The sequence below is a fragment of the Pyxicephalus adspersus genome, chromosome 2 (assembly GCF_032062135.1).
Source record: "Pyxicephalus adspersus chromosome 2, UCB_Pads_2.0, whole genome shotgun sequence".
Taxonomy (NCBI): domain Eukaryota; kingdom Metazoa; phylum Chordata; class Amphibia; order Anura; family Pyxicephalidae; genus Pyxicephalus; species Pyxicephalus adspersus.
The window spans coordinates 20,759,834-20,786,452 of NC_092859.1; the positions used below are offsets into that span (position 1 = coordinate 20,759,834).

At 39.2% G+C, this 26,619-nt stretch overlaps 1 protein-coding gene across 1 annotated transcript; it reads left to right on the plus strand.

Moving 5' to 3' along the window:
• Positions 1-785: 785 nt before the first annotated feature.
• On the plus strand, positions 786-5,380 carry LOC140323100 (beta-4C adrenergic receptor-like). Its single transcript, XM_072399852.1, has one exon. It carries the CDS (start codon positions 877-879, stop codon positions 2,107-2,109), a length of 1,233 nt encoding a protein of 410 aa, XP_072255953.1. The 5' UTR covers positions 786-876; the 3' UTR covers positions 2,110-5,380.
• The last annotated feature ends 21,239 nt before the right edge of the window (positions 5,381-26,619 follow it).

Sequence of the window (26,619 nt, forward strand, 5' to 3'; positions counted from 1 at the left end):
TATATATATATATATATATTTTGTATATATATATATATATATATATATATATATACAATAAATATACAATAAATATACAGTATATGTGTGTCTTTGTGTCTTGTGATTGACCAGTCAAAGTGAACACAGTTTTACCCTATTAGGCTGAGCTTAGTAAATGATAATGATAGAAAATGAAATGATAACAATCCAATCCTGTAAGAACAAAAATTCTCTTTTGAAAAGTATAAAACATAATAAATATAATCATATGTATGTAATATTAATATTAATAATAAATAGAATCATAATAATATATGTAGGTATTATAAATATACATGTGCATGTGTGTATGAATATACATAATATATATATATATATATATATATATATATACACACATTTTTTTTCTGTGTGTGGGACAATTAGAGTAAACACAACTTTATCTTATCTTTATCTTGCTTCAGTGAACCAATCATGTACAAGATCAAGTCCTCTTTGTTATTATAGTAATGACATTATTAATAATATTGTATATATATATTTAAAATAAACTAAAAAAATCAGTGTGTCTGCATATATTATTTTTTCCTGTGATGGGTCAGAGCTTACAATCTAGCATTCCCCGGTATTTACTGATCTTTGCTGATGTTGGTCCCCGGTGTCCCCTCCAGCAGGCTGGCTGCACCGACTCCCCGTGCCCAGGGGCCGGCTGTCAGTTTCCTGTGGCCCCGCCCAGCCATCCCGGCAGAGTGAAGTGAGCGGCGCGGTCCGGGGCTCTCAGCAGTTGCTGGCTGCCATGGCACAGCGCTCAGCCTCGTGTATGGGGCTGCAGGAAGCTCCGCTCGCCCCTGTGTGTAGCCAGCAGCACTGATCCGGAGCAGCACACCGGTCATCATGGCTCTGTGTCCGGAGGACAGCTGGGTGCAGAATGCCCTGAATAATGGCAGCAGCAACTACGAGCTCAGTCCGTCCCAAAAGTGGCTGATGGGTGCAGCCCTGACCCTGATGATCCTGCTCATCGTGATTGGGAATTCCTTGGTGATAATAGCCATAGCCAAGACCCCCAGGCTGCAGACCATGACCAATGTCTTCATCACCTCCTTGGCTTGTGCTGACCTGATTATGGGAGTATTAGTGGTGCCACCAGGTGCCACCATCCTGGTCACCGGGGACTGGCTGTATGGCATCGTTGTGTGTGAACTGTGGACCTCCGTGGACGTCCTGTGTGTGACCGCCAGTATAGAGACCTTGTGTGTGATAGCCGTGGACAGATATATCGCCATTACCTCGCCCTTAAAATACGAGATGCTAGTGACCAAAGCCAGAGCCAGGTTGGTAGTTTGTTTCGTATGGGCCATTTCCGCTTTGATTTCATTCTTACCCATTATGATGCATTGGTGGAGAGATAACAAAAATATCATAGCCCTGAACTGCTACAATGACCCCAAATGCTGCGACTTTGTCACCAACATGCCCTACGCCATCGTGTCTTCCACCATGTCTTTTTACGTCCCCTTGGTCATCATGATCTTCGTCTACGCCAGGGTCTTCATAGTGGCCACCAAGCAGGTCAACTTGATAGAAAAAGACAAAGTGAGGTTTAATGGCACCCCGGTGCCTTCCGCCAAAAACAAAAGAACTTCTAAAAGAAGACCTTCAGGGTTGTTGGCCATCAAGGAACACAAAGCTCTAAAGACTTTGGGCTTCATCATGGGCGTCTTCACTCTTTGCTGGCTGCCCTTCTTCGTAGCCAACATCATCAAGGTGTTTTGCACTTCTTTAATAGACGACAGTGCCTTCTTGTTTTTGAACTGGTTGGGTTACATTAACTCGGGGCTGAACCCCATTATCTATTGCAGGAGCCCAGATTTCAGGAAGGCATTTAAAAAGTTGCTTTGCTGCAACAGGGCAGTCGACCACAAACTTCATGCGTTGTCTAAGGACCCTAAAAAATATCAGTACGCTTCAAGCAATCAGCTGGACTGTGATGGGCTCAAACACCTCGGCGATGCCGAAATGGGCAACGGGAGCCTGAGTAGCTCTAGTCGGTGTAGTAGTAGGACTGAGGAGACCAGCCTGAAGAACAGCAATGGACATCCCCACCGACCTGACCAGTCCCAAGTGTAAGCCACTGAATGGAGCCATCATTCCGCTAAGCCCTTTGTGACATAAGGATTTTATTTTTATTGTTTGTTTTTGCTTTAATATGCACAAGTCTTTTACAGAAAAATGTCTCAACCAAGGAGTATTTACTGTTCTGCTAGTATTGTGAGTCTAAATGTTAAGTCTAATGATTCAGTGATACTTCTATATAGAAAACCACAGTTTACGTGCTACTCCTCATGGGTTACTTCCACAATAGTTTCTCTGTATAGGCTATATATGTTTTTTATACTGTATGTGTCTGACTAGAAGACTACTACTATACCGTGGTGAACATGTATGTAATATTAGCAGGTCAATTCAGATGTCCCTACATGGAAAATCATTATAGTTTTCCAGGAAAATGTTATGCTGGCCATACACAGGGAAGGGATCATATGGCTCATTTAATCAATCAAGCTTATGTTGATGAATAGCAAATGATTGAAAATGAATGTTGACTATATGAGGAAATCTGATCTGGAAAACATATGACATAGGTGGCTTAATGTTCTGTTGTATTCTGGACAGGTGGAAAAAAAATATCTGACATTTTTGATTGGGCAAAAAAATTCAGGTTGAAATGTTAAAAGCCTAGCTAAAGTAATGCAGAAATCATTTTACTGATAAAAAAACATAAAAATGATAAAAGCTTTAATAGGTCACAACCGGGGGCTTTCCTGACTGCAAGCTTTCTCTAAATTAATAACTTTTAGTTTTATTTGAATCTGATATTCACTGAAACATTTCATGATGGAGAATCAACTACTACCATTGAAACCTATGGACATGCAAGATACTCCACCAGGGAATGTTTTAGTGAAGATTAGATTCACTGCTTTATTAACAGACCCATATATAAAAAAAAAATCATAAACTTGGAACAACAGCTCTGAAGCATACGCATCTAATAAGTGGTCAGCAAAGGTAACTTTTATATCCCAGCCCCTTTCAATTCAGTCTGCTATTGCCAATTATTGAGAATGAGCGGTATGGTGCCCATAGACCAGACAGATAGTAATTTATTGTAGCTGTACCTTGTGGGTATCTTAGCATTAACCTGGGCAAAAACAGTCTCAGCAAGAATGTCTGACTTTATTTGGGTACTGAATCTATACAGGTTCTCCTATCTTCAGTGACAGGTTCTCTTTAAATTGTTTCTCCTAACAAATACAGTATCTGGAAGGGGCCAAAGATTTTCCCCGTGTATGGCCAGTATTTCCATATGCACTTGACACATGCTAATATAAACATACACAGCAGTATTTTTAGGTAAATCAGATGTTTTTGCTTAAGATCATGTGTTGAACAGCAATACATAAGCCAAAAATCTGGTGCTGTTTTTTCGGCTCTTTCAATGGGAATGACCCCATAGGGAGACGCTGTTTTGCGTTGACCCGTTCAGCGAGTTCTGTAGTGTCCAGTCATTATTCTGTAGTGTGTAAAAAGAAAGTTAAAGCAAGTTCTGCATTTGTGTATCTGTGCCTTGCAGCTGGGGAACCCTCGTAAAGTGAATGAAGTCATTTGTGTGAAAGGTAGCTGCAAAGCAGCAGAATAAAACAGCACCAGATGAGCGGATACTCTACGGGGACTGGTTGATAAACGCTGGAGGTAATTAAAATTAGAGGTGTTGTCTGCAACCACCAATCAGGTCAAAGCTTTCTGTCCTGAATACATAATTAAATGATGATTGCTGCAGCTGGATTGGTAATCAGCGTCATCACTTTCCTGCAGCGTTTATGAATCCTTCCCTGTGCATCTTGCACACATTTAGCATGAACTAGAGCATTATATGTAAATGATTTTATATAAGGTATACCTGTCCCCTGTACACCTTATAAACCGTTAGCTGGCCATGCAGATTACAAACTAATTGTACAATCTCATTATATTTATTACAAGAAATTATGAAATATGACGACCTGCTTAGGGCTTGTTCAGGTGGGTTGTTGCTTCCTCGTGCCCCCTCTTGAACCACGTCCGCGTCTCATCTGCAGCTGCCCATAGAATGATGGTGGTAGCGAGAGGTTTGGCATCACCCGCTGATGCCTGCTGTAAAATGTTCAGGCATTGGTGCATTAGGAACCAGAACAGCTGGTAAGGTGCCAACCGCCTAGAGCCACCTGGGAACCTCAATTCCAGCACTGGTGTGAGCAATCCCTTAAAAAATCAATTTACTTTTTATCCAATGAGCAATCTTTGTCCTGCAAAGTTTCTAATAACTCTAAAGGAGGTTGAACAATCCGATTGTAGTATGTGTTCTCAGCTAAAAAAAAGAGGACCAGTCATTCTACTAAGAACCAGTGAGCCATGAAGCATATATAACAATGTTGCAGGTAGTACCTAATGAACTGAGAGTAGTAACTATAAAAATGATATTGAACTAAAGCCGGGGGGAGGAAATTGCTAGATCACTTTCACTTTCATTTGGTTATCTTAGTTGGAAGATGTCTTCACCTTCATCCTAGTTATGTCCCCCTTGTTAAAGTCTTAGGGCCCATTTAGACCTTGGCAGTAACGTGCCATTTAATACATTGCATAGGTGAAAGTGGTCTTTTTTTGGCATATTGGGGTGCTTTGGTAAGATATTTTTTGCAATGCACTGCATTAACGTAAAACACATAATGGCATCAGATAAGGTGAATTATTGTACTGCATTCATCTCAATGGGCCCCCAATGGGCAAGTCTTCTTGCTGAAAGAAATTTTTAAAATGTAAAATTAATGAAAATTCCAACAGGGAAATAAATAACTCTGGCTATGGAATTTGGATTAATCAAGGAGGTCTCACCACCTGAAGTTCTAACTCTTCAATACCTCTAAAACATTGAATTTAGTTGAACTCATTCTCCAGAAAAGCCATCCTCTGTTGAGTACAAGTGACAGGTGCACTTTACATTTCATATTTAAGTTTCTATTATCATACAGCACAGTGATGTATTTATTTTGCTCTGTATGTACTGTCCCTTCATCATAATCAGCACACTCCTAATTCAGTGGCATTTGTTATCTCCACGGCTGACATAGATAGAAGGGAAGTACAACAAATGAAGTGCAATGATTGTCACCCACACAACTTTCTGTAAATGCTTACATAAACACGCACATACATGTACAGCATTGCAAAGTGTAATTCATGTACAAATTGTAAAAAGAAATGAAATATCTAAATTATGTATATACAGTATTATGGAAGTAAATATCTAACAGAACTATTTTTATATGTGTAATTAAACGTGTACAATGGCACAGTGAAACAGTGTGTTACGTGTGAAATGAATTAAAAATTGTAAATGTGTTTCTAATTATATGTGAAGGTGCAAGGGTGGGAAGATACCCATTGAAGGTGAACAGGGTGGTGGTGGTGGGGGGGTGCTTCTTTATCTTTATCTGAGCCCAACCTCATAGGACATAAGACGGGGGCTACAAGGGTAATTAAATCTCTGCTGCTGAAAAGTGCTGATGGTGATACTTCACATTTGAGTGTCCTGCTAATTGGATGACTTTAAACAAATGAATAAATCTCAAAATAGCAAAGAAATTTAGTTTCCTAGATTTAAGGCAATTTACTTCTTTGTGTTATATTAATGCATGTTTACACAATCATCAATGCACTGTTCTATATGTGCTGCCATTTATTGTCAGTGACAACCCAAGCAAGGTGGTGCATCATGAAAAAAATTGCATTTCCATTACCTGGCCAGGTATGGCTCTTGGCAGACCAATTATAATGTGATGTGCACTGCATAGACATAAATGATACCTTAGGCTTGTCAGACTAAAACTTTAAGACTTTGTGTCCTGTAGCAACAAAAGAAACCCCAATGCCCAGTAGTGCCATGCTGTAAGACACCACGGCTGGAAGTGCTGGATAGAAGTTGTGCTTGTAGCCTGGTAAGACCTTGTTGGGGTCCTGCTCATTCTATTTTTTTAATAGCTAGCTAGTAGTGTTGAGTGAACCCGAACCCCTGTAAAGTTCGGGTCCGTAAGGAACTTTACGATTTTGAGTACCCGAACCCGAACTTTGAGCCAAAGTTCGGCCGAACCCGAACTTCTAGGTGTTCGCTCATCCCTACTAGCTAGCAACAATGTAAGGTTTGGGTTTACCACTATTTATTGGCCAATTCCAAACATTATTATTATTATTCATGCATGGTCAAAAACTATGGTGTCAGAGGTGTCAGCAGAAGCAAATTCTGTCTCTTCTTTGGTAGGGGTGATCAGATGTTGGCATCACTGTTAAGGGGGCCATAATTTTACTAATAATTACTGTGTATGAATTGTCACCATCAAACTATACAGCACTGCTTGGACGTTATTTTTGAAGGATAAAGACAACTCAATTCACAAATAAGATGATCAACTGTTATATTCCCACAACGCCGCATCACTTTACAAGCAAGTCGCTAGATTTGCTTACCAGCTTCTGGTATCCTTCGTGTCATACAGGTGACAATTTGCCCATAACAGACGTCTCATGTTCTCCTATGGTTTTACTTTCCTGCAGCCTGTACCAGCATGATTTTCCTGTGTTTCTGCTCTTTTGCAGGTGATTGAGATTTTGCAGTAATTTGGCTAGCGAAGTAGTGACTCCCATTAATGCAATTGGTGATTTAAATGCTAGTGCACTGGTATGGGCCAAATCGAACTTGGAGATTATTAGTTCCTGTTCATATGGTGCTTCTGACAGACAGTTCAGCTGCTCTGTTACTATTGGAAAATGCGTATTCAACTATTGCTAACCTTACGGTCACGCGCCCTCATTATATAGATATAATTTATTAGTATAGGGTGTCTGAACCATTTGCTGGCTGTCCTGTATGAACAAGTGCTTAGTCTGATGTAACTTACAATTCTATGCCAATGTAGGTTTTGGGGGTTTTAAATGAATAACAGAACTGGAGTCATGCACAATCCAAGTAAAATGACAAAAGCCACTAATACTCACTTTTTATTAGTATCACATATGATCATACAACCAGCTTTTAGGGCCTTGCAGGATTATTTTCTCAAGGCAAACATAATGGCCTAACACAAACTCTCCAATGACAGAATCACTCAGCCACTGGTCAGATGAGCAAAGTGTCACTCCCTTGCTGACAGCAGCCCTGCATGTCAATTTCTATAAAGGGAGCCACTGTACAAATGGGTGAGTACTACTCTGCCGTGCCATGTCCTGCATTTAGAGCCACATGCAGTTTGGCAGTAACAAGATCCAGGTATGACGTTAATAAGTATAATAACAGTCAGACCTCCAATGACATTTCCAATGTTATTTTATTATGAACACCATCATGTTGCAGACCACATCTCCATTTAGCTTTGCCTTGAATTCTTTTACAAAGAACCATAAATTACTTGAAAGTGGTGAAATACATAAGCTGTCACTTCTTGTTCCAGAAGGTGCAAATTCCAGGGCTGTCATCATGCTTCTGGCTTCACCTGTTGGGTCACTGACTTTAAAATAAACATACAGCCAGGAAATTGTGCAAGGTCTGAAATCTAGTTCTGCATGCTTGTTCTCTACAAGGGGTACCCAGGAGTAGGGAAGAGAGATGAGAATAACAGCAACTCCAGCTCTGCTTTTCCTAAGTAAGCCACACTTGTAATATATATTATTCTATCATTAAAGGTGTCAGAGTTATTTGGATGTCATCCACGCCACGTCAGCATCAGCCACGTGGACTGCACATGTTCATTACTGATGCAGTGGCTAAAGTTATGAGCAGCATTTAGTATCTATCTAACCATCAGATGTTACGGTGTGCCTTTTATTTATCTAAATCACCCCATATAATGATATCATGAACAACTTACTAAACTTATTGGTTTTTGCATTCATTGTGGTATCTTAGCATTGCTGATCTCCTTCAGCTTCCTAAATACATGAACTCCAGCTATGACTACATGACATTTCTCAGTTCAGGCTTCCATATGGAGAAAGTAGAGGACCCACTCTTGTGTAATGTGTGTTTAAATGACTTGTAGTCTACATTTGAAGCATATGTGACAACATCACAAACCAGGGGCACAGTTGGAACAGAATGTTGTCACTCTATACCAGGACGTTCCAGATCAAGGACTTCTGTGGCAGAATTAACAGGGATTATTTGAATAAATGATGAAGATTGAAAATATTTCATACCCCATACCATGTTACAGCTAGCATAGGATTTTAGAGATTGTATTTATAATTTAAGGATAAAACGCATAAACTGACATTTTGTTTTTGCACCATGGCACATACTAAGGCTAGGTACACATGTGCAATATTTATTGTTTGAAAATGAACGATCATTGAATATTGCCAATTATTTTGAACTATCATATTGTGCACAATTCTGTACATGCTCTAACGATACGATTGTTTAAATATAATCCACCAATAGTGTACAGATGGTAGATACGATTGTTTGAACGATGCAGGAAGTGACATGTAAAGGAGAAAGTGTACCGCAGAACAATACACGATTACTGAATGACTGTACACACAATAGACAGCGAACGATAGTTTCCCAATCAGATCCGGTTGTTCGTTTCCAGCGAGGTTCCTCGATGACCAGTCGTTGTTTCCTTTTTTTTGTTAACAAATATCGAATGATCTGTTTGATTGTTCATTACCAATGACAATTATTGCACGTGTGTACACAGCCTAACTGTCTGTAGATTTACTACTCCTTCCTGAACCCAATGAAGAACCAAACTTTCCCAGGAACAATGCCCCTTTATAAAGAGAACCTCTGCACCTTCTCCAAGGTGTACCTGTATGAACACTTATTTTAGATTTATATTGTTACAGGGTTATTATACCGGTACACCTTGCAGAAGGTGCATTGGTTCTCATTGATAAAGGTGCATTGTTCCTGGGAAGGTTTTATAATGAAAAAGTCTACGTTGGGTTGGCCTATTTTTATCCCTTTCTTTGGCACATGTGTCTTTCTTTCCATTACAACATCAACTTACTTGATATTGGAATACGCAGTCTCCTACTTGCATGTTTTTCTTATGCAAAATAGATTGCTGCTTGTTCCTGTTGTATGACAAAAAATCGACAAAAAAAAAAGAATGCATGCAAAGATGTAGTTGGTAAAGAAATAATACAATAGCAGCAAACTTTAATAATAGAGAGAATACATTAGGTGTCATTGTTAGATGTGGCAATTATCCTATTACTGTGTCTGTTGCAGAGGAAATCGTGTGTAAGAAGCAGTCATTGCAAGTCAAACTTCTTTTCAGCTCTTTGCTGTGTTTTGTATAATGGAGATCACACAAATACTTTGCTCTATACAAAAGAATTTTCTGTCATATTCATCTGAAAATTCTCTATTGATTTTTGGCAAGTACTGCCTTAGCCTAGGCTAATATGTTCTTCAATTCAGCTCCCCGGGGGTCCTCACCAATATCAAACATTTAGACAAAAATCATAGGCAGGTTTTTTTTGCAAAATGGATGGACAATACAATCTAAGCGAAGAAACTGTTCTGAAAAAATATTTAAAAGTTAGCTAATAATTTAATATTTAAAAAAAATAAATAAATAACAAAACAGATTCTAAAACCTAAACTTAACATAACGTGTCTAAATGAAAAGCACTTTTAGGGTTTGGGGCTTGCTACCTCTTGATACAGCTTCAAGAGATCAGTAACATATTTGTGTAGAATTATAATTTTCTGGTCTGCTTGTCTCCCTCCTTCCAAATTGTAGGTGGATTTCAATCAGAAGAAGGAGAAAAAATAAAGCAGGAAATACTTGTACTATGTGAAAACTTTTCACATACAGTGTGAGGCTACTTAAATATGGCAGCTCCAGTATTCAATCCCAAAAAGACATATGTGAAACAGACAAGCGTTATATATTCCAATGTTTTCAAGTTCACTAATAAGTCACATTGTCACAGATATCTTAGCAGAGCCTCTTATGGCTTTTCACCTCATCCTGATTAAGCCCAACACAGATGAATTACAAAGCTTCTCTGGGCTAAATTCACTGCCTTCTTACCTTTTCTGGCACATAAGCATTCTATTTCTAGAAAAAGTATTGTCAATGTTAACAATGTAGCTTTGCCTTTAAAACATGTTCCAAATCCTTTTGGTCTTTTCCTTTATGTGTCCATTGGTGGAGCGGCAGAAGTTCTACAAGCTGTCCATGTTGTGATATCCTTCCTTATCCTTGCTGCACCTGTGAAAGTTCCACAACTGCCAAGGATGTTGCAGCAGATCAAAGATCTCCAGGAAGGACAGCTAAAACATCTACAGAGAGATCATTGTAACACCACAATGTGTAGTAGATTGAATATACTTAATTATTATTATTATTATTATTATTATTATTATTATTATTATTATAAACAGTATTTATATAATGCCAACATGTTACTCAGTGTTGTACATTAAATAGGGGTAGAAAATGACAGATACAGACAGTGACACAGGAGGAGGAGAGGACCCAACCCAGAAGAGCTTACAGTCTAAGAGGTGGGGGAATTCACACACAATAGAAGCGGGGGTATCTCTAGATAAGTGTTGAATGTGTGCATGTGATGAGGTTATGAGTGAGGAAATCATTAGTATGTCATTGGAGGAGTGAAGAGAGCGGCTGGGGGAGTATTTTTTTACCAGGTCAGAAATGTAAGTGGGACAAGAACTGTGTAGGGATTTGAAGGCAAAGCACAGGAGCTTGAATTTGATTCTAAGGTGAAATGGAAGCCAATGAAGAGAACTACAAAGAGATGCAGCGGAAGAGGAGAGGAGGGAAGGATGGATGAGTCTGGCTGCAGCATTCACAATAGATTGTAGAGGAGAGAGCCGGGTTAGTGGAATACCAGAGAGGAGGAGGTTACAGTAGTCCAGACGGGAGATGATGAGACCGTGTACAAGGAGTTTGGTGGTCTCAGGGGACAGGTAGGGGCGGATTTTGGAGATGTTGCGCAGGTGAAAGTGACTTGTGAAAGTGAAAGTGAGAAATGTTCTGAATATGGGGGGTAAATGAGAGGGCAGAGTCAAAGCTGACACCAAGACAACGTGCCTGAGGGGAGAGCCGAATACCAGTGGTATTACCAAGAAATATGTCAGGGGGAGATTTAGAATTTGAGGGGGGGATGATGATGAGTTCTGTTTTATCCAGGTTGAGTTTCAGGAATCGGTCAGACATCCATGATGAAATGGCTGACAGGCAGCATGAGACCTTATCCAGGACTGAGGGAGACAGGTCAGGGGTGGACAGATAGATTTGAGTGTCATCAGCATACAGATGGTACTGTAAGCCAAAGGAGGATATGAGACTACTGAGAGAGGAGGTGTACAGAGAAAAGAGAACCGGTCCAAGGACTGACCCTTGGGGAACACCAACAGGGAGGAGAGTGGGTGAGGAGGAGTTACCATTGAAAGAAACTTGAAAGGAGCGGTCAGACAGTTAGGGGGGCGATCAACAGTGTCAAAAGCAATGGAAAGATCCAGGAGAAGGAGGAGAGAAAAGTTGCCTTGTGACTTAGCTCTGATGAGGTCATTGGCCACCTTACTTTTCAACCTACTACACTGGTCTTTTGGCTGAACTAAAGTTTATTCTTCTCTCTCCTCCTTTGAGCAAATTCCCGCATAGTGACTAGCAGCATTGTGCAATTCAGTAAATGGTGGTCTTCTGGTTATCCAGTGTGTAATGCTAGTAATTACCCTCCAGCTGGGGGAGCTTTTATAGCATAGGCCAGTTATCACCTTTTCGGACCTAGGGACCAATAAACGTAGGGGCTTATAAAGTGGCCGTTGATAGTTGACGTTGTAACCCAATGAATTACAGGGGTGCTCACAATCGGGAATCTCTCTGTCCAGGGTTTGGGTTTGATTCCGACATATTCAGAAAATTAGAATAGGAAATTGAAAAGTGGACTAGCAACATTAATGCTAGTATGAAAAATCTGAATCAATCAGCATAAATTGAAAAACATTTATGTTTAAAGCACAGTGCATGTACTCTAAAGATAGGTTGTCATTGACTAATATAAGCTTACAGTAAATATGTCTTTAGTAGGGCAGGATACATGAAAACTTTGATAAATACCTGTAAGAAACAGTATATAAATAAAATATACCATCTTGAAAAATGTGCAGTACATAGCATTAACATACCATATGTATGCTGTTTGATTATTTGATGAAAAGTGAAAGATTTATTACAATGCAGTATAAAAATGAAGCACAGGGTAGCATCAACTTGCCTTGGCATATTTTTCATTGTATGTGTGTTGACAGATACAGAACATACTCTCTGGGCACATTCATCAAACACCAGTAGACTGGAATTTTCAAGTATTCTGAAAATGTCAGCTATTCTGAGGAACCTGAAGAATTTTTTTTGCTTCCTTTGGCAATTTTGGAGTTAACATACATGGGTTAGAATGACACAGAGCAGGTGTGCACGTTTCAGTGGCTTTCCAGCTGCCGAGGGATGAGAGGGCGGCTTAGTTAGAAAGGAAACTACTTTTTTTTTCAATTTTCCATAAAATTACACCTTAATCCTTTAAATCCTCCTTGCTTAGGAACCATATTACTGTCAGAAAAATGAATTAATCAGAAGAGTTATTAGGTTTAAAAATAATAAAATAAATAAAAAAAATTAAATTGTTAAATTTCTAAATTAAATGTAAAATAAATTGTTAAATTTCTAATTATATTTAATCATATAGGCTATAGCAGTGTTTCTCAACAAGGGTTCTGTGGGACCATGAGGTTCCTCCAGAGGTTGCCAGTGGTTCTTAAATCAACTTGTACCTCTCAGGTCAGTTTAAGTGACACCAATGATCTTTTTGGCTATCTGTAAGGGTGACATTCTTCCCACTGACCGCCACACTATTGTCATGTGATAGTAATTATAGAAGGGTTCCTTCTGTATAGTTTGCAGAAAGATTTTTGAAGGAGATGAAAGGTTCAATGACAAGACAAAACCATTGATGCTTTTAAGAAGGAAGAATTGGGGGGTCAGAAGTGATTGGAAGAGGTTTTGTAGCTTGCCTAATTGACTCTCACCCCAGACAACTACCTTGGGGGTCTTCCATTTACACATCATTATCATCATCTCATGTCTATGGGTTGCTCTAGAACTATAGCCCCAGTACACAAATACAGCTGTTTGCTTCTGAAATGCCATGGCCAGCTTTCCATGTGTGGGAAATTTGACATGTGTATTTATTGGACAAGTCAATTTGGTGTCAAGGTAAGGGCAGGATTAGGACAAATTTGACAAATTTGTAACATAATCATTAAAGGCAGCTCCATGTTTTAGTCCTTTGCCTGAAGCTGATGTACTAAATAGGCAATATTTTGACAATCAGGTGAAACTGGAATCTCATTGTTGGGCCAAGATCAGAATTTTAAGCAAATATGATGGTAACAAATATTCAGATATTGAATAAGTGAATGGTACATTAAGTACTTGTAGTTGATCCAAAGGGACAATTTAAATCAATTGCAATTAAAATCATAACTCAGGGGTTAGCACTCCGGCCTTTGCAGCACTAGGTCCCAGGTACGATTCCCAGTCAGGGCATTATCTGCATGGAATTTGCAGGTTCTCCCCATGTCTGCGTAGGTTTCCTCCGGGTACTACAGTTTCCTCCCACATCCCAAAAACATGCAGTTAGGTTAACTGGCTTCCCCCTAAAAAAAATTGATCTTAGACTTCATTAATGACACATGACTATGGTAGGAACATTGGATTGTGAGCTCCTTTGAGGGACGACTATTGACTTTGTACAGCGCTGCCTGATATGATGGCGCTATATAAATAACTTCAATGGAAAACACCCTTGAGAGAAAATATAGCAGGATATTGAAGCTTCCTTCATTTTTAGGCTTTTTTTTCCATAACTGTAATCTTTCCTGCCTACACTCATTTCTCCATTGTATCTTTGGAGGGGGGACATGGCTTGTTTCAAATATGTCTGCCCTGGTTTACTTCCATTATATGGTGTGTAGATGGGATTATTAGTTAAAGATGAAGGAGAAGAATTTTTGTGTTTTCTTCTTAGCTCACAGGAAGTGACAAAGACACAGCACTTCTGGCACGATGAACAAGTATTTACTCTATTTACTGAGAAAGTTCATAACATGAAAAATGCTTTGCTTACATGCAGTAATATCTGACTCTTATCAAACTGGATGTGAGAGGAAATTCCCCTAACAGTGGTATAAACAAAGTCACTAACTCAATGGAGGTTCTAACATTTTCCCTATTTTATTTAGAACTAAACAAACTTTTTGTGTGGAGAGGGCTCTATTTTAACTTACAATAAAGTTCATGGGAAATTTGTTCTTCTTTTCTGCCTTTTATTTAACTGATTGGAGGTGTGAAAAGAACGAGAACTCTGGTATATTGAGTGAGATAAAAAATAAGTAAATGACTCCTTCAGTAGAGGGGTAAATAGATCCTCAGGGCTGGTTATATGCAGTTTAAACTGCCTAACATTTCTTTTTACAGTATACTCATGTTGCCTGAGATGTGAAGCCTTAGCCATGTGACAGACAGAGGGCTTCAATGGGTGCAGTGGTCAAGAGCTCCTATGTGCTCCCCACTGGACCCTTGTAGCACTGGTAAGTATGAGTATATGCCACTATCTGATCAACAAACTTAAGTTTTTTTTTAATGTATTCCTACGTACTCTTTTAATAATGACTAATTAACATGATCAGCAACTCTCTTTTTCCTTTTCTACCCATTATTTCTCTGATGTGTCTCTTTTTATTACAATTTTGTAATATATATTTCTTTGCTTGTGGCCAGAATGTGGGCCATAGATGGGTGGAATGGTGGCTCAGTGGTTAGTACTCTGGGCTTTCTAGTGCAGGGTCCCAGGTTCAAATCATGGCCAGGACACTCTGCATGAAGTTTATATGTTCCCCCGTGTTTGTGTGGGTTTCCTCTTACAAACCCAAAAGCATGCAGTTAGGTTAATTGGCTTCCCCAAGATTGTCCTTAGACTGTGTTAATGATATATGACTATGGTAGGGACATTTAAGGAAATGCTTATGGACTTTGTAATGTGCTGCAAATTATGTCCATGCTTTATAAACACAAATGTATAAAAAAGAATCCACAGGTAGGTATATCAACAAACACTTCTGTCTAAAATCCTACTTATTCATCACGATACACAGGAATAGGATGATAGGCATGTTTATCATCATCCATCATTTTTCTCCAGAATAATTAACATCCCAATAAGATAAATAAATAGTGCATTGCTTTTTAGCACCATGGCTGGGAAGTTATTCTCCACCTCCCTTTAGAGCAATGCGTCTTCATAATACTCTGAGCTTGTCATTATGCAGCATGTGTTCCTGCTCTTATCTCTGCCTGAAGAATGCTTCCCTTCTGCAATTTGTTCATCCATTAACATAGTTGAAAGTTTCCACAGTATCAGGTTCCTCCATCTCGCTTCCAAGTGGAGCATATTTTGTCTGCCTGAGGCTCGTTGTCTCACAAGTCATTTTACCAGGCGTTTATCGGTGGGCCTAGCATGGCCAAGGTTGTGTGATTCCAATTCCTAGCTTAGTGCTCACGTAGGTCAGGCACTTCTTACAAATAAACTTTGAAATCCAATCAATACAATCTCTGATAAGCTTTAACATGCTGAAGTCATTTTTTAAGTTTGCAAACTTTTTTATGTATGCCCAATTCTTTAAAATATTATCTGAAGGTGAAGCTATGAAGGTCACAAAATTTCTGTTATTGGGAGACAACCAAGTTGTACCCCCTGTATGGGGACCACAAGGCATTGTCCACTGATATCAGTAAACCAGTCCTGAGTAATGATATGCAACCGGAGCCTATGCAGGAAGATAAGAGGCTGCAGGAGATCAGCAGCACTGAGATGCAAGAAGGGTGAAAAAAAATAAAACAAGTAGAAAGCAAGCGTTAAAAAAATTTAATATCCTCAACCAAACCCAAAACTGAACAAGGCACTATTTTGTAGCGATCAGGTTGATAATTGAATGTGAACAGTGTATAGATGGAAAGTGGTGGACAGAATATTTGTTTTATGTGTCAAAAGAATTTGCACATTGTACTACATCCATTTCCTCCCATTCTTCCGGTGGGAAGATCAATTAGACGTGAACATTTTACACCTAAAGTAGGAAGAACAATAGAAGCCAGACCACATTTCCTAGCGTCCAAGCATTGCAATGGAAACAGTTAGCATTCGGAGGTCCTGAGATTGGTATCAAGAAACTCAAAGTTGCTCAATGAGTTTTTGGATTTTGAAGGACAAGGAAGCTTTGTATGAATAGCTGAAGTGCTAAAGATTTTATTTCTTCAGTAGGGTGGTCTTCATACCAATTGTATACCCAATCTTTTGTGAACAGACTGTTTCCATTTGGCAAATAAAACACTTGTACTTTAAATTGTTTATCTCTTAAGTAAAAAGAAAAGTGAAAATGTTTAAATGAAGAGAAATGCTTCCCATGTGATAAGGTAAGGCCACACCACTGTTTAATCACAGATAACAACTGATATGTATACATTTATGGCACCTTAAGTGATATCACTGATCAAAAGTACAACCAAATCAAGCTGTTCTGCTTTTTTCTTCTTCGTACCTGCAAGGACAGGAAGCTGTGATCACCATGCTCCATTAGCTTATTTCGTTTGGTGCAGTTTTCCTGCATCAAATGTTGTTTCTGCCCGAAGATGTAAATGTTATTCATGTATTGTACAGTTTAGTATTATAGTTTACTAAATTATATGTCCACTGACACAATGCTCTCCACATGTTAAAAAAGATTTATTGCTTTCGGTCTGCTCCAATGGCTCAGTGAGCTGGGATGAGACACAACACAAAATGATGAATGATAGGGCTGCTGTGGGGGCCCTTGTTGGATGGGGGTGCAGGGTCCATATACAGTAGTACACTTTGCACCTCCCTATGTCTGTCCTTGCTCCTATAACTCATATCTGCATCACATTCCCCTACCATTTACTCTTATCTGCAGGGTAGGAAATACTGAATATTTTTGGGTATTGGGATGCATGTGACTTTCTTTTCCTCCACAAGTGCCGTGCTCCTAGGCCAGAACACTGCCTCATACAGAAGGGAAGCAGGTTGGTACTCTTGCCTTTGCAGCGTACAGACACACTTAGTTGGGGCTGCATGAGTTTTAGCCAGCCATAGGAATAAAGCACAGGGCCTAGACCTGACTTTTTTATGCAAAAGCATAAAGCATGTGTGATGGTAGGACCACATAGATAGAGGTTGTGCTGAAGTATTTAGCTATGTGGGTTACACTAAGAGGGGGAAGGGGGGAGGAAGTTTAAAGGTCAAATAACTAAAAGCAAATTACCTAAAAGTTGTGTTGCCCTTTAAATTCAGCTCAGTGCCCTGCATGAAAACTTAAACAAAGGTTCATGGTGGCTCTGGTTAGCTCTGGAATCATGCTTGGTTATCCTATACACTGCCTTAGTTTTGCCTGCCTGTCTGTCTTTGGATATGCTTTACATTCTTATTGTCTTACTGTCTCCTGACTTTTCTTGTTTTACATTTTTGACTATTCCATTAGACATCTCACTCATCTGTCTTGCTTTAGTATGAACCAACCTGTACTACTGGTGACATGGGAGACTCACTGTCATTCTTAGGGAGACAGGGCCACTAGGGGGAGCTACAGCTTGCACAGAAATGGTGGGGGCCCTGAGAAGGGCCAAGGTGCAGAGTCTAAGCATGGTTCTCTTCATAACCTCTAGTGGTGAGGATGTTGTGCTACTGATTACTGTCAGGTTGCAGTCCTTGGGCACACCAGGGTGGGCAGGAAGATACACGGTACCAAATCACTAAGCAGATGAATTGTCAAGAAAAGCCGGGGGGCTAGGCAGGCTGCAAGCAAGAGAGGTCAGGTCACACACCAGGGTTCAAATACCAGGGATCCAGGAAATAGACACCGGTGACACAGGGGCCAATGCAGACACAGGGAACACAGGAGACACTGGAATCAACAGGAGGCACAGGTGAAACAGGGATATCCACAGACAGGGGGGAACACTGGAACAGCACTGGGGAATAGGCTGGGAAACATCAGACTGGGCAGCACAAGGTTAACACTGGAGCTGGACAGGGGAAGCACTGAATTAACAAACAGGTGTACAGGAAATACTCAGCAGAGCTAGGGGGCTCAGCACTAGTGAAGACACAATGCACGAACACTGAGTGCTGTGTCTGAGCTAGCTAAATAGCCAGGGATGATTAAGAGGCTATTTCCTGATTGGCCGGCAGGATAGTCAAAACTGATAAAGCTTGGGAGAACAGGCATGCCCAGAGTCAGAACTGCCCACAAGTGCAGGAGAGAGACGTCTGCCCTTTAATGAGGAAGAGGTAAGGGACTCCTATATGAGTCCCAACAAAGATATAGCTAAAGAATAACTCAAAAAGTGGATTTCAGCACTGAGCTAAAGTAGATAATAAAAGTCTTCATGATAAGATCCAGCTTAACACTAAACCTAAACTTCTCCTCTGAAAGGGGGAGAATACATTTAAATAACATAACACACAGCTATCCCTGAGTGGCGGTATTTTATATTATAAAAATGTTTATGTTGAATGGAGATTTATATTTTTACAAATGCCTATTTTTTTTATTATATTATCTTCTTCAGTGTGAAAAGCATAACGTTCAATTTTCCTAAAACTCTTAAAACACCCTTCAGCTCCATAATGTGAGCACTCAATACAGACTTTTATATTGTAGAGTTGTCTTTAGCTTTAAGCAAACCTTTTCAGCCTTCCACAAGTGCTCGGGAAACATTTAATAAAATATTCACATAATCAGCCTGCTGTGTGGTTCTTGTGGTCACTGTAAAATTCCAGAAAGCTATTTATGGAACTTGTAGTTTTGACTTTATTGTTTTTCTTATCCTGCATGAGGGTAAAGCAATATCACATGACAATACATAAAAAGAAATGGAAAGGCAGAGGCAAGTGATGTCAATTAAATGTGTAGAACTGCATAGTGAGGCCGGCCGACTGAGAGAGATGGGAGGTAAGACTGAAAAGCTACTTGGCCTATCTGTACAGATGTATTGTATGCCTGAATTTTATATTTTATTAGTTACTATGGGAAGGGATAGCTCCTTAGTCATGTTTTTGCTTTCAATTTGTAAATTCATTTTGACTTAATGTAATATAAAAAAATGGAATATATTGCAGCTTACCAGTCTTACCAGCATTTTCCTTATTTAGCCTAATAACATTTTTACCAAGTACAGAAAACCAGTTTATCGTACCAGAAATACATTGTCCTTATAACTTTATGTGAGCTAATTAGAAAGCAAAAACAATCTTAGCCTTGTCATTTTATCAACCTCCATGTAATGTGCTTGAACAATAGTGAACCTTTAAGGTTCAGGCTGGGTGACAACCATGGTTCCCCCCAATAATATAGATTTCCAACGTTGATGGCACTCATCAGCAGGAGAGAGGATAAAGCTTCCCATTGTGTAAATGCAATAAAAATCTAAAATAGAATATAACCCCTCTTATCCAAAATCTAAAAGATAAAAGGTGTTTTGGCTCTTTTTTCAGAATAGTTCATACCCAAGATCACCATACAGAAGGTCAAGGTCATGTTTGACAAAGGATTACCTATAACAGGTTGGAGAGTTGTAATCTACCTAATCATTAAAGCAATTGATGTCAGTCAAATGCAAACTGAAATATTGTTTTTTTTTTGAACACTGACTCATATTATTATTATTACAGCTTTCAGTCTAGATCTGTCAATATGTGATTGCTATGTGCAGTGACTGTGCAGTAAATTGTAGCTGTGACAATGAATGAGTCAGAGCGTCTGTTGTTTGTTGCCAAAGTCTAGCACAGGTAACACATTCCAAATACACCACATACATGTACCCAGAACAACCTGAATTCCATGTCCTTATGTTTTACCCTACATACTGTGTTAGGCATGTTGGATCATGCAAGGCAGGTAACTATGTGCAGCATATCTCAACGATGAGGAGTCCTATATATACCCTTTATATCATATATCCTATACATATCTCATGGTATTTAACAGGATTTAACTGCAATTTTAAAATCTCATAGGAATAATAATAACTTTACCTTTTTTTGAAGATAAGTAACTAAGCCTTTGAAATAAAACAATGTTATAATTATTATTGCTTAGCATATATCTCCTCCCAAAAGTTTTTTTTTCACTATCTGTATAACTATCTTTATTAAGAACATTGATGGCAGATAACCCATCAAAACTATTTCAAGCCTGCAGTACAACAGATAAGTCTTAAAATATTTCTAACAAATAAATAGATACAAAATCATGTAATTACAAGAATTGATTTATAATAACATCTCATACCAAACGAAATTCTTTGCACCTGAAAGAAAAACAGCTCAAAATCTTCATGCAATACTTTGTATTTGAAGACTAATCTGTACATAGAAACTTATCTCCATTAAATAGAGACATACCAAAAAAGTACCTGTAAATTATGTTAAAGTTGAAGGAGAACTAAGTACGGTCAGGAATGCATGAAGTCCCCACCAACTCATCCTTTTAAAGAATTGCAACCGGAAAATCATTCAGATTTACCATACTGAGCACTTTTAGGGCAGAGAGAATCTGACACTCCCTCAAACATTACAATCTTCCAGGTCCATGTACTTCAATGACAGTAATTGATTCCCACCAAATATTTGAAAGAATGATTCACTGATTTATAAACAGAGTCCTTTTGCAGAACATTTGTTTGTGATATACCAGTGGAGATATGGAAATTTTGGATCTGAGTTCACTTTTCATGTTTATTTGATGGTTCCATACACAAATCCTTTAAATACCATGCTTGAGGTAATATATATAAGCTATACATGTTTTTCATGGAGCTGTAATCAGAGTAAGCAGCAGCAGCAAAGCGTTGCTCCAATATTTAGATGTAAACTTAGCTTGGCTAAGTAGTAGTTCCCAAATTTGATAAATTAAAGAAAAAACTTTTTTGAGATATATTTAGCAGTGACATATGCTTTCCATGGAGCTGCAATAATGCTTTGAGCAGTGGATGGAAATTGTCCAGCAGTTTGTTGAAGCTGTCAATGTTCTTGCTGATACAAGGCAGTGTACAACTGGTCAGTGGACATTTTCTTGTGTCTGGGCTGAAATGTTCTGTTGAAGAAAAGGAGATCATAGATAATAAAGCAATATAAATTATCATGCAGTGCTATATAGTGCAAAGAAAAAATAAATACATTTGGCACAGCAATATTGTCAATGAAAATTGTATTGTATTGGCTGGAACCACAGTAGTGGTAGTGGCTAATCAAAACTTTATTCCTACTGCTCATCACCTGCATCTGAGTGCCAGACAAATTGTTTTTCTTCATTGTAAATAGAAAGAAAAAGTGTTCAGCAATTTATTATTGCTATTTTTTAACAGTATTTATATAGCCCAAACATATTACACAGCGCTGTACATTAAATAGGGGTAGCAAATGACAGACAGATACAGGCAGTGACACAAAAGGAGGAGAGGACCCTGCCCCAAAGAGCTTACAATCTAGGAGGAGGGGGAAGTAACACACAATAGGGGGGGGGGGGTATGTAGTGGTGGGAATCACTGAGGATTTAGGAGAGTTTTGAGTTTTCTTTTTTAAATGAGCAGAAAGTAGGAGCAAGCCGAATAGGACGAAGAAGACCATTCCAGAGAGCCGGGCAGCTCTAGAAAAGTCCTGGAGCCGTGCCTGTAATGAGGTTATGAGTGAGGAAGTCAGTAGTAGGTCATTGGAGGAGCGGAGAGAGCGGCTGGGGGAGTATTTTTTTTTACCAGGTCAGAAATGTAAGTGGGACAATAACTGTGGAGGGATTTGAAGGCAAAACACAGGAGCATAAATTCGAAATGGAGAACTACAAAGAGATGCAGCAGATGAGGAGCGGTGAGAAGGATGGATGAGTCTGACTGCAGCATTCATAATAGATTGTAGAAGAGAGAGTCGTGTTAGTCGAACCGCGTGGTAAGAGCGTGTACGAGGAGTTTGGTGGTCTCTGGGGACAGGTAGGGGAGGATTTGGGGGATGTTGCGCAGGTGACAGGACCTTTTAATCTTAATTGCTGTTTGTAACAGGTCTTACTTTAACAGCTAAGGTTGATTGTGAGCCTATGAATTCTATTTAGTTATTTTGGGAGCATTTTCAAAATACAATGCATGGAAAACAAAAGGCCCCAAGCCTGTTGGTCAGGTCTAGGTTTAGCAGGTATGTGCCCAAACAATTAGGTCATCTGACCACCTGAATGTACTGAAAAACCAGGTGTTTCCATCAATTGTTTTTTTTTTCTTCCCAGATAAAATGGGAATATTCCAAAGTCACAATGTCAGGATAAATTGGGCTCAAATTATGGATTGGCCACCACAGACTCCAGACCCCATTGGGAATTTTTGGAATGAGCTAAACACAGTGGTCCAACTCTTCCATCATCAATACAAGATCTTAGCGAAAACTTAATGAAACTCTGGAGGGAAATAAATGTTGTGACATTGAATAAGCTTATCAAAAAGATACTATGCTTCTGGAAAATTTCACTTACACCTATCTGGTGGTTGGGGTGACTTTAATTCTATTTTCTCCCCTACACAAGACAGAATGTCGGTGTTTACATCTCCCCCACCTCCAAATGTTCTGCAGCACTCCAAACTTTTCAGACAACTTATTAGACGCCATCAACTGTATGACAGCTGGCGGATCCAACACCCCACAAGTAGATAATACTCCTTTTATTCCCCCCTCCACAAAACGCACACCCGCATTGATTACTTATTTGTTAATTTACCGTTACTGAGAAATAGTGCCTCCGCGGATATACATCCTATTCCATGCTCCGATCACCCTGGAGGTTTTATTTGCCACTTCTAAGACCAGGATCTGCCACTGGAGACTGAATGACTTTCTCCTTAAAAATGAAGAAACTAAACTGTCACTCACTGCGGGCATACAAAATTACTTTACAGAGAATAAAGGTTCAGTGACTCACACATCCACCCTTTGGGAAGCTCACGAAGCGGTGATCAAGGGTCAATGTGTGGCCCTAAGCTCCCGTATTAAAAAGAACTCCGCTCTACAGCGCACCCTGACAGAAAAGGCATTAAAGGTGGCAGAGGAATGGCTTACTAATAGTCTATCTCTGGCTCACCTGCGGGAGGTGACTTCCCTCTGCTCTAAATTACAGGCCCTAGAGTTAAGGAAAATTAGCTGGCTGATGCAAAGAACTAAACAAATCTATTAACATAAGGGCGACAAGGCCGATACGCTATTAGCACGTAAACTGAGGGACACACAAATGAACTCATCCCCTATGGCCATCAAGGATGTGAAAGGTGTTCTTAGATATGACCCCTCTAATATAGCCTCCCGGTTTGAACAATACTATACACACTTGTACCACACGGTATATCAGGCACAAAGTGATATGGGCCCCAGGCTACAACCTACTATTGACTCATATCTAGCAGACCTGAATCTTCCCTGTTTAAAGGCGGAACACCTGGAACACCTTAACAGCCCAATTACTGGAGAGGAGGTCTCGCAGGTTATCTCTCACCTCTCTTCACATAAGGCCCCAGGCCCTGACGGGTTACCTTACTTATATTACAAAACCTTTTTGCCACACTTGCTCCCCTATTTAGTGGATTTATTTAATGACTTTTTACAAGGTAAACCTATCCCGCCTTCCATGTCATGCTCCCATATCACTGTTATTCCCAAACCAGGTAAAGATCCCCTAGAGTGTACTAATTATAGACCTATTGCATTGCTAAATTCGGACCTTAAAATTTATTCTAAAATTCTAGCTAATAGGCTCTCCAAATATATGCCATCCCTAGTGCACAGGGATCAAACTGTGTCTTGTCCATGTTCTTTTTGTTTTGTTCCTTTTGTTGTATTTGTAAAAAATTTTTCAATAAAAACTCAGTTTCATAAAAAAAAAAAATATACTATGGCGAATACGTGTCATAATCAAAGCTCAAGGTGATCCAATGAAATATTAGAGTGTGTGACTTTTTTTGGCCAGGCATTGTATATTCCTATGCTAATTCTGAAAAGAAACCAACCATCTATAATCCCTGATAATTGCCAGTCACAAAGCAGTTCCATTTTTAATAAACTAGTTTTCTAGTAGTTTTTTAGGCTTTCACTGGGCGCCTCTTTGGCCCTGTCTGGTGAAGTGCTGGCCTTGTCAGAAGAGAATGCAATTTCAGCGAATCTTCTGTGAGTATCAAATGTTCTTACGCTTCTCTTTTATGTGCCCTACAGTAAGTAAAGGGCTGAGTGGTATTTGATCTGATAGCAGGAACGTCTCGGCTCTTTAATTAACGCTGGTTAAGTGCTCGCTGATTTGTGGGCTGTGGACACTGGAACTGTAGACAGCTAGGGGTTGCGTGACAACCCATAGCAGATAACTGTATGAAATTCCCCTGATGGGCTATTCTCTGCAGAGGAAACAAAGGGATTGAGTTTCAGTCTGTATTGTCATTGACTATTTGAAGTGTTGAACCTGATGACAATATTCACTTTCCAAAAATATGTCTTTTCTCACATTGTAATTATTCATTATTATACATGTGCTACTATTTAAGCCAACCTTTATGTAACTAGTCTGCTGTAAAGTGTTGTACTGAAAAGAGTGCAGTAAAATGTGTTACAGCTTTTCAAAAATATATTCCGAATGTGCAGACCCAAGTAGAATAATGTTTTGATGAAGGAATCCTGCTAGGTCTGCTGACATGCAAGATGGCAGCAGTATCAGAGCTTTGTCACTAGCTGTGCCTCAAAGGGGCTCACAATCTAATGCCAAAGCCATATGTCAATACCTGTCTTGGGACAACTTTTGAGGGAAAGCTGATTAACCTAACTGCATGTTTTTGGGATGTGAGAGGGAAACCAGAGTACCCAGAGGAAACCCACACAGACACAGTTGGCACTTTTACCACTGGATTCATGCATGTCTTATTGTCTATTCATTTTTATATTTGTTCTAACTACACAAAATACCTATTAAACAAAATAAACCAAAAATGTTTGAGTTGGGGAAGGAAGAAAAAAAGGAACATAATATATATGCCCTAAACACATTCGCACAGCTTCTGAAGAACTAAAGCCAACATTTTAAAGGATGCTCAGATGTTTCCAATTTTTACTTTCAGTTTTCAGTGTATAATTTGTGGCAGTTTCCATGGCAGATTGCCTATGAAGGTTTCAGTGTTTTCTCTAGGTGTCAACATCTAGACAACCCACAGTTAAGCTAGCATGAGCTGTTGGATGAGCTTCTGCACATAGTTAAAGATAGTTCTCAAACTTTTCTCGAACTCCCCAAAACCACAGACTCAAATATTTATTAGCTGCAGAGACCACTCCACTGACCAAAACTCATGAGGGATTTACTGGTCTAAGAACTGTCATAAAATCTTCAAGCAATATTTTTGGAACAGACCACTTTTGGTAGAAATTGTTGCTTTACGCATTTAGGGAAACCCAAGACTGCCAAGAGCTTCACAGACAGTTTGGCAGGATGCATCTTGAATAAAATAAAAGAAAAAGAATTATTTTTCCTTCCTACCTGGAGGGCTTTTGTTTTAATAAAAGTTTGTTTTTTGTATGAACTCCTCAGATGCATGATTAGCTGCATAACATTATCACTTTGAAGTCTTATTCCTGAGAAATTTTTATTTCTTGCATGTAGAATGACATCAAACAGAAAATTAGGGCTATCTGAGGAATTAGACCCCAAAAAGACAAAGTAAAGGTGTATGGCTAATCATACTTCAGAAGAACATACACATACCTTTGATTTAAGAAAGACATCCAAAGTTCAGGTACACTTTATGTCTTCTCGATGTCCAAGTCTTCTTTTATTAGAGGTTCACCAACCAGTTTTGCTTTATACTAAATTTGACCTATTACAATTCAAACTACATTATATACTATGGTATACTGATGGTCCTAATAAAATAAAGCACCTAAAGCAGACATATCACCACATTTTTAACATCATATAAAAGGGCAGATCCCTCTTCTTCCATCTTTATTGGCACAGAGGTTATACCTGAGGGGAATCCCACCACCTCTTAGGACACATATGTTACATATCTCAGGAGGCTGTGGGCTGCTTGTTATGTGCATGGCCCTAATCGAACATTCATCACAAGAGGCTTTCCTAGAATGTAAAAAAAGTGCTAATCCCATGCATGTTCAGTGAGATTGGCATTTTTTTTTTCAGGAAGACACATCACCTGATCTCCGACAGTGCAAAAATAGGTGATGTAAGCAAAACCTGGAAGACAAAGGAAGAAGAAGAATCGCCTACTGTCCAATCCGCAATGGAAAGATGGAAGCCGGTACAGTGTGGGCCCTACTGGACTTTAATGGCAGAGGGATTGAGTGCTTTTAAAGAGTAAAGCTAAGTGTTATTTTTTATTTTTGAAAGTTCAGTTTTAGGTCTATGGATTAACC

Bases quoted from the DNA above. Each gene is read 5' to 3' on its own strand.
- LOC140323100 (XM_072399852.1), top strand. From the start codon at position 877: ATGGCTCTGTGTCCGGAGGACAGCTGGGTGCAGAATGCCCTGAATAAT.